Here is a 19,685-nt window from a genome sequence, read left to right on the forward strand (position 1 = left end):
GAAGAAACAACTATAGGGGAATGTGAAGTGTATCTGCAACATCGCCATCACGCACCAGGCTTGAGAAGATGGCTGAGACCAGATGCAGGAGTATCCCTTTATTTCGTTCAATTTTCCCTGTCCCTAAATACAACATGAGACATCTTTACATGAAAATTATGTTTAATCAATGTTATTTAGTGTATATTTGTTAGTTAAATGTAAGCAGATCTGATGATAGTAGTAGTAGTAGTAGTAGTAGAAGTAGTAGTAGTAATATTATTATTAGTAGTAGTAGTAGTAGTAGTACTAGTAGTGTACACCATAGATTTTGTGAGGAGTACTTCATTGTCTATCTACGACTACGTACTACTACTACTACTACTACTACTACTACTACTATACTACTACTGCTACTACTAATCTGTATAAGCATTTACATGTACAACACTCTGAATACAGTTACGAAAGACTCCAAAGGACATGAAACTTTACAGACAGTGAGCGTCAGTAATTGTACTTCCTGGTACCCACCAAACAACCCCCAGTTACCCTGGAACGCAAGTGCACTGACCCATGAGTCTCGCACATTAGGAAACTGAGTCAGTGTTAAGAAATTAAAAATATCGGTTATTTATTGCATTATCCAGAAAATAATAAACTATTAATGCCTGGTTAGGTTCAAGGACGGACAATTCACTACATTGTTCAAGCCAGAATTAAAGCTAACCAGCCATCGAGCCCATACCCATGTGTGACCCAACCCCTACCACGCGACCGTAACCCTGAAATCTTTGATATCCACCTCCGACAGAGTGATCAAAACCCTGATATCCAATTTCTGCCATGTGACCCAAACCCTGTTATCTAACCCCAACAGAGGGACCCAAAACCTGTTATCCAATATCTGCCATGTGATCCAAACCATGTTATCTAACCCCAACAGAGGGACCCAAAACCTGTTATCCAATATCTGCCATGTGACCCAAACCCTGTTATCTAACCCCAACAGAGGGACCCAAAACCGGTTATCCAATATCTGCCACGTGATCCAAACCCTGTTATCCATCCTCTTCCATATGACCCAAACCCTGTTATCAAAACCCCATCATGTGACCCAATCCCTGTTATCCAACCCACATCATGTCACCAAACCCTGTTATCCACCCTCTTAAATGTGACCCAAACCCTGTTATCCAACCTCCATCATGGGACCCAAAACCTGTTATCCAACCCCCATCATGTCACCCAAACCCTGTTATCCATCCTCTTCCATGTGATCCAAACCCTGTTATCCAACATGTGATGTGACCCAAACCTGTTATCCAACCCCCATCATGTGACCCAAACCCTGTTATCAATCCTCTACCATGTGACCCAAAACCTGTCATCCTACATGTCATGTGACCCAACCCTGTTATCATACCCCCATCATGTGATCCAAACCCTATTTTCAACCTCTGTCACGTGACCCAAGCGCTTCCACGTAACCCAGCTGAGCATAAATGGTCCATCCGTACGTCATGATCCAACCACTACCACGTGACCTGATTAAATCGTTACCACGTGATCCAACCTCAATCATATAACCCCAGCCAGTAAAACGGCAATTTGTGCTGGCACAGATACTATGACTGCAGAGCATATAACGCTAGCTTACTGTCACACGTTCCAATGGTTTTGTAAATATACACATTCGTAAGCAATCCCAGTTTCAATGTGCACATTACACTGTTGTTGTGGACAGGGTGGGGCTACCCGTTGCCTACTAGCCTGGCCCGAGGGGTGCGGCATCCAGACCCGCTACAGTCATCCGGCTCTGCGAAGGAGTAGAAACGGAACACGATAGTCTCCATGTCCTGGGGAACATAGTCCCTGATGTCTGGAACACAGGAGAACATTTATCAGGCATTGCCCAGAACAAAAAAGAACATTCATCAGATATTGCCTGGAACGTAAGAGAACATTTCTTTAGATATTGCCCAGAAACATATACTTCTACTACTACCACTACCACCACCACTACTCCACAACTACATCCACTACTACTACTACTACTACTACTACCACCATCACAATCACCAACAGCACCAGCACTACTACTACTACTACTACTACTACTACTACTACTACTCGTATTACACCCCACCCACAACACTATTTCCGGCCGTGCAGCTGCTATTCGGATATCACGTACTGATTGTAAGCTGTCGGTTGAGTCTGTCAAATGGCAGCCACGCGGTGACGTCGAGGGGATCCGCTCTCACGCCGTTGATTGCTGTCACGAACATCCCGAAATCGTCGATCATCTTGGATTCGAACCTGAACAATATATACGCTGCATATCAGGCTCGAAACACAAACTGGATCACTTCTGACAAATAAAGGAACTTCCAGCTATCTTAAAGACTTAATAAACTACAGTAACCCATCGTTGTCTCGAAGTCGAACTAACAGTAGTTCGAGACAAGCGCAGTCCTGATGTCAGACATTGGTCCATAAAATTGCTTCACATAAAAGAGGTGAGGTGAACTTGGGATTAACGTCGCTCTCAAGAGTATTGCACTTATACAGCTACGAACATGCACGTGTGTGTATGTGTGTGTGTGTGTGTGTGTGTGTGTGTGTGTGTGCGTGCGTGCGTGCGTGCGTGTGTGTGTGCCTGCGTGTGTGTGTGTGTGTGTGTGTGTGTGTGTGTGTGTGTGTGTGGCTGCTTGTGCTAGTCCGGACTTATGTCGGTTTTACACTGCTAGCCCACTGAGATACCACGCCGCAGTTTAACATGGATACCCCACTCAGACACAGTATACTCCAAGCCAACCAGTCCTTGTTTTATGCCCTGAATGTCGAGCATCAGGCAGGGTATCAACATACTTTAACGAATTTTGGAATGACCCAGTCGGTGATCGAACCAACGACCTTCCGCTCTACGGGCAGGCGCACTATCCACTAGGCTGGAGGCCGTGTCACATTAATAGACTGGATGGGCGAAGCCTGTCGTGATCTGCTCACTCCATTGACAAACAATCTTTTTCGGTTACATGAAAAACGACATACTTGCTTTCCCTTTCAAGCAGTTCCTACATTCTTCCCGTCAGTATACAGTAAAATACGGTTATAACAAACTCAAAGCGACCACTAACTTTAGTTCATAAAAAAACGTAGTTCGTTATAAGTATATATACAACAAATGCCCGGGTCTAAAGAATAGAGTGAGTATTGTTTTACGCCGTTTTTCCGCAATATTCTAACAATATCACGGCGGGGGACACCAGAAATGGGCTTCACACATTGTACCCATGTCGGGAATCGAACCCGGGTCTTCGGCGTGACGAGCGAACGCTTTAGCCACCAGGCTACCCGACCGCCCCCTAAAGAATAAGTTCGTAATATCGGTCAGTTCGTTATAAGCGTGTTCGTTATAAACGTAGTTTACTGTATTCATATACATTTTCGATGTAGAACAGAACCGGAATTCATATTATTAACAATCAAGAGTTGAGTCAATTGACACAGACATAAAACACATAGCAAATAACGCTAGTTGCTGGTGGTCACGTGATCCCACCTGAACCGGCTGTCTCTGCCGGCGGCCATCAGCAGGAAGTTCTCTAGCGGTTGTCTCGGGGCTTCCACGGTGGTCCGGAACGTGAAGTATGGCGGCTTGACCTGGTTCTCCACCTTGATGGTCACCTTGATGTCGCTCAGGAAGCAGTTGACCTTGGCTGGTGTACATTAAACATAGAAACCTACACTCACCGTCAACTGACACCGGGTGTTCGCGAGAGTGAGTGAGTGAGTGAATTGGGTTTTACGCCGCTTTTAACAGTATTCCAGTTATATCGCGGCGTGTCAGCTTAATGTGGGAGGAAAGCCCGAAGTGATGCAGGTCTCAGACGTTTACCACTTAGGTGAAACCCACGAGCACGGGTGCTGACAAACCTAGAAACATAATCGGGGCGAACCGGGATTCGAACCCACAAGTGTTCGCGAGACCAGAGATATGTCATGTATACTGTATACTGTACATGCACCTTTCATGCATTACAAGTAGTCTGTCTTACAGACCCTGACACAAATATACATCAAATACAGCCCATGCAAGTCTATAATGTTTGGCAAGTCTAGATTACTGCAGTATCAGGTCTGAAAATGAAGAAAGTCACTGGGCTACCTTTTATTATATTTTTATTAAGATAATTGAACAACTGTTTTTTCTGTACGATATGTTCATTTCAGATACAAGATGTTAGTCTCCATTACAAGGTGTAAATGGAATTTCAGAACAAAAGGCATACGTAAATTGCCGCGCAAAAGAAAGTATACACTTGTAAATTGGATTTGAACAAACAATTACAAACGTTAGAAAAACGTTGAAAACAGTCGCCGAAAGACTGCCAACCTAAGATACGAAACACAACTATGACACCCGCATCACATACATCACCATTGAATAACCAATTCTTGTTTGTGTCATTTCTAGCCACCATCAAACATGGGTGTATACTTTCCAGGAGAGGATTAGGAAAAACCTACCATTGTCGTGTGACTAAGGTATATACAGTGAAACCTCGCTAGTCAGGACACCCCTTTTAACCAGGTAATATAATATTAAAGTGACGTAAGTCTGAACAATGGATTCATAATCCGGAAATTTTATTATTCGGACGATTTCACTCAAATTAACGAGTTTCGTAGTAGATATGTTTATTGATACTGTTTGTTTAAGCGTGAGGACAGTACTCTTTCTATTCCAAACTATGTTTGAACTTGACAAGTTAAACATGAAGTGTGATTGTCTCGATATGAAACGTACTTGCTTTTTGGACTGTTAACGATAAAAGCATGACGTTACAACAGATATAATTATTAGCACGTTACTGAAATTTTCAATGTAGTGTAACACAATATATTGAAGCACCAAAAATACACATTTACGCTCAGTTGTATTCCAGCTTAGTCCATCTGAGCGATCAGTTGCGTGAAAAACGAACGACATTCCACTCTAAACATGTTCTTGTTTATGGAGTTCTCTCCCTTAAAGTTCGGTCATAGTCGGTGGATTACCTTTGATTTGGAAGCTGATAATCTATAATCCCTATTTTCAGGACGACCAGTGTAAGGAAAATAAAGGGAAAGGTAAATTCCCTGTAACACTGGTTTGTGAATCCAGGCAACGTCACTGCGGACGGTACCGTCAGATACGGTAATGACGGTGCTGGGGTTCACTGTATATCCCGTGGCACGCCTATTGGCTGGCTGGAACATTGTTGTCAATGCTATGTAATATCTCAGTTACAGTAAACCCTTGTTATCTCGAACTCCTTTATCTCAATATATTCTTTAAGTCCCGTGGTACCGACATATGGTCTGATATTGATACCACTTGGCTCGAATTACGGTTAACTCGACAACGGGAATTTACTGAAAGCGGTGAAAGAATATTGTTTTAAGCCGTCTCAGCACACTGCAGCTATTCACAGCGATCACAACGCACACCCACACACATAAAAGAATCGTGTTCTTTAACTTCTTTTGAGTGGCATACATCAAGGGGATTTTGTTACAAAATCGATTGACAACAGTTCCCGGTGGCATTCGTAAATATAAATAAATTTATTAAACCGGTGATGTGATAAGCATGTGCACGGACGAATAAGCTAAGCGTGTCTATTTAGCCTTTGCTTAGGCTGTGCTAAAGCTTCTGATTTACCGTCAGCGCTTGGCGGTCTTCTTCCGCAGTCCACTTTGTATTTGTGATTGCACATGCGCAGTTTGGTGTCGTAGAGTAGTCCCTTAGAGCACGTGATCACCCGCCGAGCTCTACCCTGAAGGCACACGATGAAGTTGCCACAGTTGCTCATGTCAGCCACGATACCGTTGTCAACGTTACAGCGGGTGTCAACATTGGTAAGCACAGCAGCAGGTGCTGTAAGCAAGCAAAGCATAAGCAGTGAGATTAGGAATAGCTTATGTAGTGGATGAACTATGATCACTACGCTGAAGCAAAGACAATGCCATCACAACATCATGTACAAATAGAGGTGAGGTGAAATTGTGTTTAACGTCGCGTCCAAGATTATTGCACTTATATAGCGACGTGCATGCACGTGTGTGTGTGTGGCTGCTTGTACTAGTCCGGACTGATGCCGATTTATAGTGCTAGCCCACTGAGATACCATGCCGCAGTTTAACATGGATATACCCCACTCAGACACAGTATACTGACTCCGAGCTGACCCGTCCTTGTTTTAGCCCCTTAATGCCGAGCGCCAGACAGGGTAACAACAAGTACCATCTTTTAACGTATTTTGGTATGACGCGGCCGGGGATTGAACCCTGGAACTTCCGCTCTCCGGGCGGACGCTCTACCACTATACCACGGAGGCGGTCATGTACAAATAGAGCATTATTGAAACAGGACAGGTTTGAAATCGTCCGCTAATTGTTGGTTCGAATCCCAGAGTACAGGTGATTATGAACCATGGTTTGTCACCACCATGTCCGTGTTTCGTGATTTGACCAATGTAGTAAACATCAGACCTTTGTTACTTCGGGCTTGCCTCCTCTTTTTTACCTGACACACCAAAATGTAACTGAAATACTGTTAAAAAACGTTAAGCTCAAACCATGGCACTACAATCCCAATAATAGTATATAATATCAGTAGCAGTCCTTTGGAAATCAGAAAGACAGTTTTGTAGCGGTTGCTGACATTACAGTTTGTTTGTTTGTTTGTTTGATGTTTAACGCTGCATTCAGCAATATTCCAGCTATATGACGGCGGTCTTTAAATAATCGAGTCTGGACCAGACAATCCAGTGATTGACAGCATGAACATCGATCCACGCAATTGGGATCGATGACATGTATCAACCAAGTCAGCGAGCCTGACCACCCGATCCCGTTAGTCGCCTTTTACGACAAGCATAGTCACCTTTTACGGCAAGTATGGGTTGCTGAAGACTTATTCTACCCCGGAATCTTCACGGAACATTACAGACTAACTGAGAATAGCAATGGCGACTGGATGATTTCAGCGCAGGGAATCTATCTATGGTTGATCTATACATCAAGCAGATAACCATCACCCTCCATCACGAAGTCCCAGTGGGGTATTCGAAACAATGGAACGTTGCAGGTTACAGTTCACTGCTGTCTTGAATTAACATGCATGATATCAACAGACGTCAACAAGCACAAAGTGAGGAGATGATGGGTTTACTACATTGGCGAATACCCGTGCAGATCCGTGTTAGAATAGTTCTTCAGCAAACCATGTTTGCCGTACAAGGCGACTATGCTTGTCGTAAGAGTCAACTAATGGATCGGATGGTGAGGTTTGCTGACTTCGCTGATGTGTGTCATCGTATCACCAATTCCGTAGATTGGTGGTCATGACGTCAGTCACTGTGTTGTCTGGTCCAGACTCGATTATTTACAGACCGCCGTCATATAGCTTGAGTATTGCTGAGTGCGGCGTTAAAAAACAAACAAACATTGGCGAATTAAATATACTCACAGAAAGAAATAAGAGAATGTAAATAAAAATGGTAGATGTATGTTTTCTGCAATGTTCATCAACATGGTGCATGACGTGGTATTAGATCTTGGCTCGAACTCTAGATTACCGAATAGTTGATATATTTTCTCGGGTAAAAACACAATTTCATTTTAAACACATGTTGCACTCTTATCGTTCCCTTATTTTTTAAATCAGTATATAATCCTAAAAGCATATTGCTTCACGGTCACACTCACTACCTGGTATATACACAAACCTGAAGCGCTGCTTTGAACAGAATTGCAGCCATCTTCCCGAGGCAAGTGCGTTAACTCATTAATAAAGTCCAGTTTCCACAGGACTCTTATAGTCAGTCAACGCCCTATCCTCAGGAAGATGTATTCCAGCTATAGCACGAGAGGTCAGCTTCATACGGGGAGAAATCCCAATGTGAAGCCAGCTGACATAACCTACTTTGCCATGGTGCTGACAGACCAAGGGTCATAATCAGGACGAATATGGATTCCAACCACGACCAGCGGATCCTGGTAGAACAATGAGAACCAAATTTGCATCTCTAATCGCGGCGCCTTAGATCACAAGGTCACGATGACCACAATAACGACCTCATCCTGCATAAGTGAGTGAGTACGGTTTTACGCCGCTTTTAGCAATATTCCAGCAATATCACGGCGGGGGACACCAGAAATGGGCTTCACACATTGTACCCATGTCGGGAATCGAACCCAGGTCTTAGGCGTGACGAGCGAACGCTTTAACCACTAGGCTACCCGACCGCCCCTTCATCCTGCATAAGAGGCGGTGGGGTAGCCTAGTGGCTAAAGCTTTCGCTCGTCACGCTGAACACCCGGGTTCGATTCCCCACATGGGTAGAGTGTGTGAAGCCCCTTTCTGGTGTCCCCCGCCGTGATACTACTGGAATATTGCTTAAAACGGCGAAAACTCAAACTTACTTACTTACTCATCCTTCACAATGGATGAAATCTCAATGTAATCACTGCGTGTTGAATAAAGCCTTTGTGTCATCTGCGAGTGTTAGTTGTGAGCGTGGTGAGGATGTTCACAGCTTACCTTCATGTACGTGGAAACACATGAGGATGACGATGATGAAACTAAACCTCGCCATCGTCAGTGACGTCCCTGTCGGCGGCATCCTACTGAAGAACTGAAACAAACAAACCAAATACCATTACCTTTCAAACGCTGTGTTAATAATTAGGCCAAGTGGTTAGCATGATAACATGTTATAGCCTTTTTCGATTTCCCACAAAATGTGAAGATGGTGTTACCTTCACTGAACGGAGACACAAAAAGAAGCTGAACTAACCCCAAAAATCATTTGGATGGATTTTTAAACATTCCTGTGCTGTCCCTGGTTAGTTATCTAACGTTACTTAGGCCATATGTTTTTCGGTTTACGGATTTCTGGTCCAACGAGCCCGGTCGATAAGTAAAAATAAGTAATTAAAAAATTCCAATCATTAAGTATATTTTAGGAAGGCAGGAAAAGAGAAGATTAAGTGGGGCCGGGGGAATAGGGATTCGCCATAATTCGTTGTGTTAAGTTTTTAAGACAATTTAACACGTTTTAATAATAGCATTTTAAATAATTTATAATTATTTTTTGATAGCAACAGTAAATTAGTTTTATTTAACATGTATCTCATTTGAAGTGAATTCAGGTCGTCGGAATAAGAAACCCACTGCACAGCGGTAGAAACTAACAATTTTCGTCCACAAGTCCCTATAATGATAACTTACTGTAAAACCATTGAAAACGGCAAATTTCAACTAGGCCTTAGGATACCATTACTATCGGGCAGTTTGGCAAGGACTGTAGGACTAGTGCCAATTTCTAACGCTGCTGCATTTCATTTTTATCTTTATTTACACTTCATTGTTTTTGGAGTAGGCGGAATCGTTAACCAAGTTTTAAAAGAATGATTGGCCTTATTAAAAAAACACAGTCGTACAAGCAACGACCCCCGACCTTTGGGTATCAGTGTGATACATGTTGTGAACTAAGGCGACAGAGTCGTAAATCCAAGAACAAACACGCCAGGGGATTATGACGTAGATGGCACCTGTTCAGCACTCCCAAACGCATCCAGTCGAAGTAGTCGTACATCAGTGGTGGAGATTATCGTCCACGTGTCACACCGAGGGTGGTCAGAGAAGGGATGACGCAGTAATGTCCACGCAAGCAGGGTACAGAGGTCACGCACCACTGTTGGAGGACTGGTCAGTCGGCAGTTCATCTCAGCTGGTGGAATTTGCTCCAAAAGTATTTATCCCATGTTTTTTTTTCATTGTTCATTCGGAGACGAGTTTAATGGCCACAATCCCTATCTTTTTTATTCTGTCAATCCAGGAGAACCCATGTGTTTTATTCAAACATGGGATGTAGAAAACTACCAAAAATGATATATATTTTTTACACAACGCAGAAATCATATTCGTTACACGTTACACGGTAGCATGGATAATGTAATTTAAAAAAGCGTTTATCTTATGACAATAGCATTAATAATCGGCTTGGCTGTTTACTTATTTTACTTCGATCGTTATAACCGATCATTCGATATATCCGACCTCGTCCTATTCGGAGTTAAGTGCGTGTGTATACTAGTTTAGCTAGTGCACGTTGCTTTGTATACCTATGGAAGTTACTTACGATATGGTTTGGTCTCTTGGTGGCGTCATACAAAAAGACGTTAAAAGTTGCTCCTTGTTCAGGCATACGCAGGTACACACACAGACACACGCACGCACATACACATAGATACACAAACACAGACACACCACACACACACACACACACGCACACACGCACACACACACGCACACAGATAGAGACACACACACATGCAGACACAGACACACGCACGCACATACACATAGATATACAAACACAGACACACATACAAACAGAGATAGAGACACACAGATGCAAACACATACACACATACACACGCGCACACAGACACACGCACGCACATACACATAGATACACACACATACATACAGAGATAGAGACACACACACATGCAGACACATACACACACATACACACGCACACACTGACACACATAAATACACATTCACACACGCACACGCACACGCACACACACATCGCACTGTGGTTCGAGCCCCTGATTAGAGGTCATTTAACCCAGGTTGTGAAGGCTTTTCTAGACGTTTGTGCTGCTCAACCGCTCAAACTTGAACTTGAACTCCAATATTTCAACACCAGGGCCTTCCTCAATCCGATCTTAGCGCTATAAAGACGATCGTACTATAATGTTGACTTACGACAGTCGTGACACTAAGATCTTTGTGGAAGAGGGCACAGTGCCTGTTTTAAGACGATGCGACCATGGTCCCTGTAGAATCAGTTATGATCCCTTTGTCAAATATGAACACTCCGCTTGTCTCGAACTACCCCCGGGAGTTATAAGAGGTTACTGAAAACACAGTATAGCAATACTGAAAAGCAAAGGGACTTCCCATGGCAAGATGCGGAGTGAATTGAAGAAAGGGTTTTACTGGCACAGTGTATGGGTATATGATGTTTATGTGTATATGGTCGGTGTAATGTGGTATATGTGTGCATATGGTCGTGGTGTTTTTTTTTGCTTGTTTGTTGTTGAACGGCGCACTCGCCAATCTTCCTGTTGTATGACCGCAGTCTGTAAATAATCGAGTCTGGACCAGACAATCCAGTGGTTGACATCATGAGCATCGTTCCACGCAATTGGGATACGATGACAGGCATCAACCAAGTCAGCGAGCCTGACCACCCGATCCCGTTAGTCGCCTCTTACGACAAGCATAGTCGCTGTTACGGCAAGCATGGGTTGCTGAAGACCTATTCTACCCCGGATCTTCACGGGTGTCATATATATATATATATATATATATATATATATATATATATATATATATATATATATATATATATATATAGTCGTAGTGATGTGGTTGATAGGCGAATATGGTTGTGGTGATGTGGAGAATATATGGGAATATGTCCTGGGTGATATGTCCTGGCACATGTATGCATATGGTTGTGATGTAGTATATGTGTGTATATGGTCGTTGTGATGTGGTATGTATGCATATGGTCATGGTGATGTGGTGAATATATGTGAATATGTCCATGGTGATGTGGTATATGTGTGTATATGGTCGTGGTGATGTGGTATATGTGTGTATATGGTCGTTGTGATGTGGTATGTATACATATGGTCATGGTGATGTGGTGAATTATGTGAATTTGGCCATGGTGATGTGGTATATGTATGCATATGGTCATGGTGATGTGGTATATGTGTGTATATGGTCGTTGTGATGTGGTATGTATGCATATGGTCGTGGTGATGTGGTGAATATATGTGAATATGGCCATGGTGATGTGGTATATGTGTGTATATGGTCGTGGTGATGTGGTGAATATATGTGAATATGGCCATGGTGATGTGGTATATGTGTGTATATGGTCGTGGTGATGTGGTGAATATATGTGGATATGGTCATGGTGATGTGGTATATGTATGCATATGGTCATTGTGATGTGGTGAATATATGTGAATATGGTCATGGTGATGTGGTATATGTGTGTATATGGTCGTGGTGATGTGGTGAATATATGTGAATATGGTCATGGTGATGTGGTATATGTATGCATATGGTCATGGTGATGTGGTGAATATATGTGAATATGGTCATGGTGATGTGGTATATGTATGCATATGGTCATTGTGATGTGGTGAATATATGTGAATATGGTCATGGTGATGAGGTTTATGTGTGTATATGGTCGTGGTGACGTGGTGAATATATGTGAATATGTCCATGGTGATGTGGTATATGTATGCATATGGCCATGGTGATGTGGTGAATATATGTGAATATGGTGATGGTGATGTGGTATATCTGTGTATATGGTCGTTGTGATGTGGTATGTATGCATATGGTCATGGTGATGTGGTGAATATATGTGAATATGGTCATGGTGATGTGGTATATGTGTATATATGGTCGTTTGGTTGTGGTATGTATGCATATGGTGATGGTGATGTGGTGAATATATGTGAATATGTCCATGGTGATGTGGTATATGTATGCATATGGTCATGGTGATGTGGTGAATATATGTGAATATGGTCATGGTGATGTGGTATATGTGTGTATATGGTCGTTGTGATGTGGTATGTATGCATATGGTCATGGTGATGTGGTGAATATATGTGAATATGGCCATGGTGATGTGGTATATGTGTGTATATGGTCGTGGTGATGTGGTGAATATATGTGAATATGTCCATGGTGATGTGGTATATGTATGCATATGGTCATGGTGATGTGGTGAATATATGTGAATATGGTCATGGTGATGTAGTATATGTGTGTATATGGTCGTTGTGATGTGGTATGTATGCATATGGTGATGGTGATGTGGTGAATATATGTGAATATGTCCATGGTGATGTGGTATATGTATGCATATGGTCATGGTGATGTGATGAATATATGTGAATATGGTCATGGTGATGTGGTATATGTGTGTATATGGTCGTTGTGATGTGGTATGTTTGCATATGGTTGTGGTGATGTGGTGAATATATGTGAATATGGTCATGGTGATGTGGTATATGTGTGTATATGGTCGTTGTGATGTGGTATGTATGCATATGGTCATGGTGATGTGGTGAATATATGTGAATATGGCCATGGTGATGTGGTATATGTATGCATATGGTCATGGTGATGTGGTGAATATATGTGAATATGGTCATGGTGATGTAGTATATGTGTGTATATGGTCGTTGTGATGTGGTATGTATGCATATGGTCATGGTGATGTGGTGAATATATGTGAATATGTCCATGGTGATGTGGTATATGTGTGTATATGGTCGTGGTGATGTGGTGAATATATGTGAATATGGTCATGGTGATGTAGTATATGTGTGTATATGGTCGTTGTGATGTGGTATGTATGCATATGGTGATGGTGATGTTGTGAATATATGTGAATATGTCCATGGTGATGTGGTATATGTATGCATATGGTCATGGTGATGTGGTGAATATATGTGAATATGGTCATGGTGATGTGATACATGTGTGTACGGTCGCATTGATATGAATGAGAATTGAAGGGATGGGAACTTTATACCGGTACATAATAACTTGTCGTGGAGATGTAATACATGAATATCAAATTCAGACAACTTCCGTCAACCACTGACTTTGTTCCAGTAACCAGATCTACCAAACCATGTTATTATTTAACCCCACCTATATGGCTGAAATATTGCCGTGCGGCGTTAACGTTAATTTTCTAACTACTTAATCACAGACCCAAAAAAATAACCCAAAAGAAAATTAAAGAAAGAAAATAAACATCTCACCTGTCTAAATTACAACCAACTGTACAGGTAAGTCCCGGACAAGACGTATAGGAACGCTACAACGAGGGGTGATGCTTGTACACCATTACGTTCAACCTTTCGCATGTAGGTGTTAGCCAACCCATCCCGTGAAGGAAGGCCCAGTCAGTATTCAGTTGTGCATGTATTGTATGACGCGGCTTTGGTGAGTGAGAGATAAAACAAAGGACAGAGTAAAACTTCCATGTTCTTTGTCAAACCCTAAACTGAGTGTTAACGATGCCGGCAAACATTCCTGAATATACTGGATTGCTTTGAAAGCTTAATCACTGCCAGCGGGATTTTGTACCAATTAAGATCATCTTTTCAAAATGCTTTCAATAAAATTGATGATGGGGTTGTGGTTTAAGTGTTCGCCAACCAACAGGGTTGAATTCCACATAGGTTCTTTTGTGAGTATATTCATACATTTCTTTGAAAGGCATTTAGAAGTGATACACATAAGGAAGAGAATTTATGGATGTCAACTTCTTTATTAAGAGGAACACAACGTTTCGGAGTATATGCTTACTCCTTCATTCACCTGATGAAGGAGTAAGCATATACTCCGAAACATTATATTCCTCATAATAAAGAAGTTGACATCCATAAATTCTCTTCATTATTCATTATTAATACAAGACACACGTGACGCAAATGAGATGAGGGTTTGACCACACAGGAAATATCGAGGGCGTTTTATCGATCTGTTCCAGTCACACAGTATCGATTTCAGGTCAATATATATTAGTATCTTGAAACATAAGTCACTCCCTTAATGTCAAACAATGAGTGTTACACTGTCGAACTTTGCTAGTTGCCTTCCTAACAAGGTGACGCGTGTGACCTTTGTGTGAAAAAGAAAGCCAATCACGTGAAAAGATGGAAGCCTACCAAGCTGTTGACACGAAATCGCGTGAGAACCCTTCACATGCCGGTGACTATGCAAATATTGTCCTAGGTAAATAAAGTCTGGGATCATTAGACTACCGTGAACATTCGACTGCGGTACCGGTGGTGTCCCTGCTTGTTCACTCTATTTGCATTCACGTTTATACTTTTTTGAGACACTGGCTAGTTTGGACAGTCTTTTATATCTTAAAACGCATGTTTCAAGAAAAAGATATACGGTGTGAGGTTTGTGAGTGGACGTTGAACACCGCACCTGGTTAAACAGACACCAGATATACGGCGGTATTGCCTTCATATATAATTATGTGAAACTATGCCCATTGCAAATATCCTGGTTCAGAGAAAATAAAAATGTTTTGAAACTGTTACAACAGCGTGGAGGTTGAAATATCTCAGCGTTTGACCGCCTTAAACAAGGAGTGGCACATACGAAATACAGTTTCATGTATTCCCAAACCATACACCCTCTTCTTTGAAAATTATATAGATACCTGTCAATTGATGTTCCACCCAAAATGATGTATACAGTGCAACTTGGGTTTTCGATAACCTAAGCCTCCCACCCCACCCAACCCCCCACAATTAAAACCGTCATGTGACGTCATGGCCATGGCGTGAGTCGTTGGGTGTGTGGGTTGTACGCCGCCTTGGAACAGTACATCAGGTAATTAATCGGCGAATTCACGTCATAGCCATGGAATGGCGGTTTGGTGAGTGAGTGAGTTAAGTTTAAGGCCGATTTGAACAGTATTTCAGCTATTCACGGCGGCAGGAAAGGCGAGGTGAGGTGAAATGGGGGTGAAATTTAACGTCGCGTCCAAGATTATTGCACTTATATAGCGACGTGCATGTACGTGTGTGTGTTTGTGTGGCTGCTTGTACTAGTCCGGACTGATGCCGATTTATAGTGCTAGCTCACTGAGATACCATGCCGCAGTTTAACATGAATATACCCCACTCAGACACAGTATACTGACTCCGAGCCGACCAGTCCTTGTTTTAAACCCCTTAATGCCGAGCGCCAGACAGGGTAACAACAAGTACCATCTTTTAACGTCTTTTGGTGTCACGCGGCCGGGGATCGAACCCCGGACCTTCCGCTCTCCGGGCGGACGCTCTACCACTAGACCACGGAGGCGGTCACGGCGGCAGGAAAGCCCCAAAAAGGGCGCAGATTGTTGATGTATACTAGGCGCTGACATACAACGTTTTCTCTGAACAGAGAACATCTCCTCCTGAAGATGCCTCCTACCTAGAATAGCCTGGCGTAAATAACGACTGATGTGGTTCGGTTGGTTTACAGCGTGTTACCTTGGTGAATATATATTTTTTGTAAATTTAGAATTTGATTGCATAATTTCAATGTATATATATATGTCGTAAAGCTAAAGATATTGATGTTGTTAATAGTATATCTACCAATTGTTACAGGTTTGTTTATTTGTTTGTTGTTTAACGCCGACCTCAACAATATTCCAACTATGTAAATGTAACTACTGTAAATAATCGAGTCTGGACCAGACAATCCAGTGATTGCCATCATGAGCACCGATCCACGCAATTGGGATACCATGACATGAATCAACCAAGTCAACGAGGCTAACAGCCCGATCCCGTTAGTCGCCTTTTTCGACAAGCAATGTCCCCTTTTACGGCAAGCATGGGTTGCTGAATATCAATCCTAACTCGGATCACCCCGGTTGAAATTGACGATGAATTCCACGTCATATTCAAGTGTAACAAGTGTTTCAGTTCAAGTTCTACATATCTCTTATCTTGAGTAAAGACCCTAAATCTGAAATGTTATGATCAATGTTAGCTCATAAAATGTACGTGTTATCTTTCCACTTACTGTATTTGACGTAATAAGCGCCCCGCTCTAATAAGATCCCACGGCGACATTTGCCAAGATATTAGCTAGTGAACAATCCCAATTAGCACCCCTTCCGATTGATCAATGTACCCAAGACTGATTTATTCGCGTATAATACGCACTCGTGTGTTATATGCACCCTTAATTATGGGCATTTAATTCTGGAAAAATATATCTGTCGTACATAAACATTTCAGACTGTCAGCCTAAACCACGAAATTTATCTTTCAACTCTGTTTTTTTCACCAAAATAACATTCTAATAAGAGCCCCCTATTTCTAATTTTGAGAGCGCCCTGGGCGCTTATTACGTCGAATACGTTATTATTCTTTTCAGTTGTTACTTTCTTAAAAAAAAATTTAAATATCAGATTCAAGAAGATGTATGTATATTTACGTGACAGGTAGTATTTTCTGTTTTAGTATGAGTAAAAACGGAATGTCTGTTTGTCCGTCTCTGTGTCTGTGTCCCAACGGTGTGTATCGTTGCTCATGCTGTCAACCACTGGTTTACCTGGGCACAGAAATCCATTTATACAATCAAACACCTCACTCTCTCATACATCCATAGAGAAGTGTTTGATCTTAAAACGGGCAAAAACTTTCATTCTTTCATCAGACCGCCGGATTTCTGTGACCTGGTAGCTTCCAGGAGACACGTAATGTGCTAGACTTGCTTCAGTCGCTCTGAACAACTCGGAACCCATGGGTACCGTTGACGGTGTATTTGTCCTGGACGAAAGTCAAGTGCAGACCAAATAGACTTGCTTCTTGGCTCATACGAAGACTAATGAAAACGACACACCTGCCACTTGACATCTCGCTCTGTGTACTGCCGAGCACATCTGTCACTGGGATAATTGAATCCCGAATGAAACAGACTTATCCCAGTCTCCCAGAGTAACTATACCGCCTTCCACAGGGTTTCAGCCATATAATGGCGTCAGCACGGAGGAAAGCTAAGTAACGCAGGACGTCATGCTTACCGAATAACACACGCTAGCTCGAGTATGTTTGTTTGTTTGTTGTTTAACACCGCACTCAGCAATATTCCAGCTATATGACGGCGGTTGCACGGGTATGATGCTGACAGATCATGGATCATACTGATGGAGTGAGTGAGTGAGTGAGTATGGCCTTACGCCGCTTTCAGCAATACTCCAGCAATATCACAAATGGCTTCACACACTGTACCCATGTCGGGATTCGAACCCGGGTCTTCGGCGTGACGAGCGAACGCTTTAACCACTAGGCTACCCGACCGCCCCTCATACTGATGGACCATCAGCCCCAAATCAGCGGATCATGACATGGTGAAGGGACGCAACTCTGCACACAAGTTGACAAATTAAAAGCGTCTGAAACCCTGACTATCGATTCACACCACCACGGCGCCGTCCCACAAATCGATGTTAATGCGATGATGATCGTAAGCCATTGTTAAAGATTGGGAGTTAGATCACCTTAGCACTAAAACCGCTTTGTTGACCGGAGCCCAGAGCATGATGACGCGCACCGAGTGTGAGTGAGTGTTGTCGAATACTGCAGCACCGTAGAGTACCAAGAAGTGGCTGCACAATTATGTAGGGAGTCAGTGTCCTGTGTTAATAAGAATGGCTATCGAATTCATGATATTCAATTATCAAATATAGATTTTTAAGAAAAAGATATGTACTCTATCGAAAGCCGATGCCAGGCGTAAATAACACCCCTTAGCGGAGACTTTGAACGATAATGCATTCTACACGCATACTGACGAACAACACAAAAATGTATAAATTTCTTTGAGAATTGGTCTAGATATATATATTTTTAATATGAAAAATCTGATAGATCCGATAAGGTAGCATGATACGAAAACCAAAATAAATACTCCAAATGATTTTTTGGAGTGCAGCGGTGATGGTTGGTTCGTGTGAAACATGTCAAGGATGGACACATCAACTTGAAAATTACATTTGACCAAATATTTATGAACTTTATCAAAACGTTACTAGATTGAAAACAGTCGCCGAAACACTACAAACTCCAGGTTCAAAACACAACTATGATACCCGTATAAAATACATCACCATCGAATAACCATTTTTTTTTGTAATTTTTAGCCACCATCAAACATGGGTGATTTTTTTTTCTCCGGCAGTTTAGTTAAGTCAGTGATAGAAAAGTCATTAAATGATCCTTGGGATACAAAACTATAAGAACATTCACAATAAAAAAAGATACTTACAAATGACAGAGGTAGGTGCAATGTTCCCACGTCCAGTGGGTTTAACAACCCTTAAGCCTATCCTACCTTCTCCGGATTGCCGCAGTGTACTGCAACAGCATCACGAGTTGTCTCCCCTGGTAACACCTGCGTACGATGTGGTCCAACAGGTATACATACATACAGACAGTGTGGGGAGAGGTCGGATGGCTAACGGCAGTATCATCATACTTACTGTTTTAAGAGCTTTTCATTGTGTGTGCACCGAATACAGTAAGGCTCTAGACAATGTGGTTAGGGTTACAAGGAAGGATATGTGAAGTTATCCGCCCAATACAAACACTACAGCCGGTTTATCTCACGAGGGTATTTTCATCTTAAATGGGACACAAAATGGCCATTCTCCTTCAATGTCCAGAGTGTTAGTTGAGGCTCGTCAAAATTCATGTTCAGACGTAAATGAAAATCATGAAAGAAATTTTCGTACTTGTTGTCATGGAATAATTGGCAATTACGATAGATATTTTCTTTTTATATATCCGCCTTGTAAAATAACCAAGACTATTTTAACAGAAACCCGATATTAATTAAATCAACTAGATGATGAATAGGTTATTTTTCATCGAAAGTTGTTTTCCATTGAACGATATTTTCCGTTGAATGCTTTTTTCATTGAATGATATTTTCCGTGAAACGTATGTTCCATAGCTAATTTGTTCCATCGAATGTAATGTTCTGTTAAATGGTATGTTCC

The 19,685-nt window shown here is 42.1% G+C and overlaps 1 protein-coding gene across 4 annotated transcripts; it reads right to left on the reverse strand.

Annotated features, from left to right (window-relative positions):
- Positions 1-31: 31 nt before the first annotated feature.
- On the reverse strand, positions 32-19,068 carry LOC124141126. Of its 4 annotated transcripts, XR_007221713.1 has the most exons (7): positions 18,953-19,068; positions 8,576-8,669; positions 5,693-5,908; positions 3,548-3,704; positions 2,177-2,301; positions 1,005-1,861; positions 32-872 (listed from the first exon to the last, which is right to left on the reverse strand). XR_007221713.1 is itself a non-coding variant. In XM_046509066.2 (6 exons), the coding sequence occupies exons 2-6, from the start codon at positions 8,655-8,657 to the stop codon at positions 1,734-1,736; spliced, it is 708 nt and encodes a 235-aa protein (XP_046365022.2). In that variant the 5' UTR covers positions 8,658-8,669; positions 18,953-19,068; the 3' UTR covers positions 32-1,733. The 4 variants fall into 4 exon arrangements, 3 of the variants coding, with proteins under 3 accessions (XP_046365022.2, XP_046365100.2, XP_046365182.2); XM_046509066.2 differs by having other exon boundaries at positions 32-1,861; XM_046509144.2 differs by lacking the exon at positions 18,953-19,068 and adding an exon at positions 13,921-13,970 and having other exon boundaries at positions 32-1,861.
- Positions 19,069-19,685: the final 617 nt, after the last annotated feature.

Source organism: Haliotis rufescens, unplaced genomic scaffold (genome assembly GCF_023055435.1).
Source record: "Haliotis rufescens isolate VD_foot unplaced genomic scaffold, xgHalRufe1.0.p SCAF_17, whole genome shotgun sequence".
Lineage (NCBI taxonomy): Eukaryota > Metazoa > Mollusca > Gastropoda > Lepetellida > Haliotidae > Haliotis > Haliotis rufescens.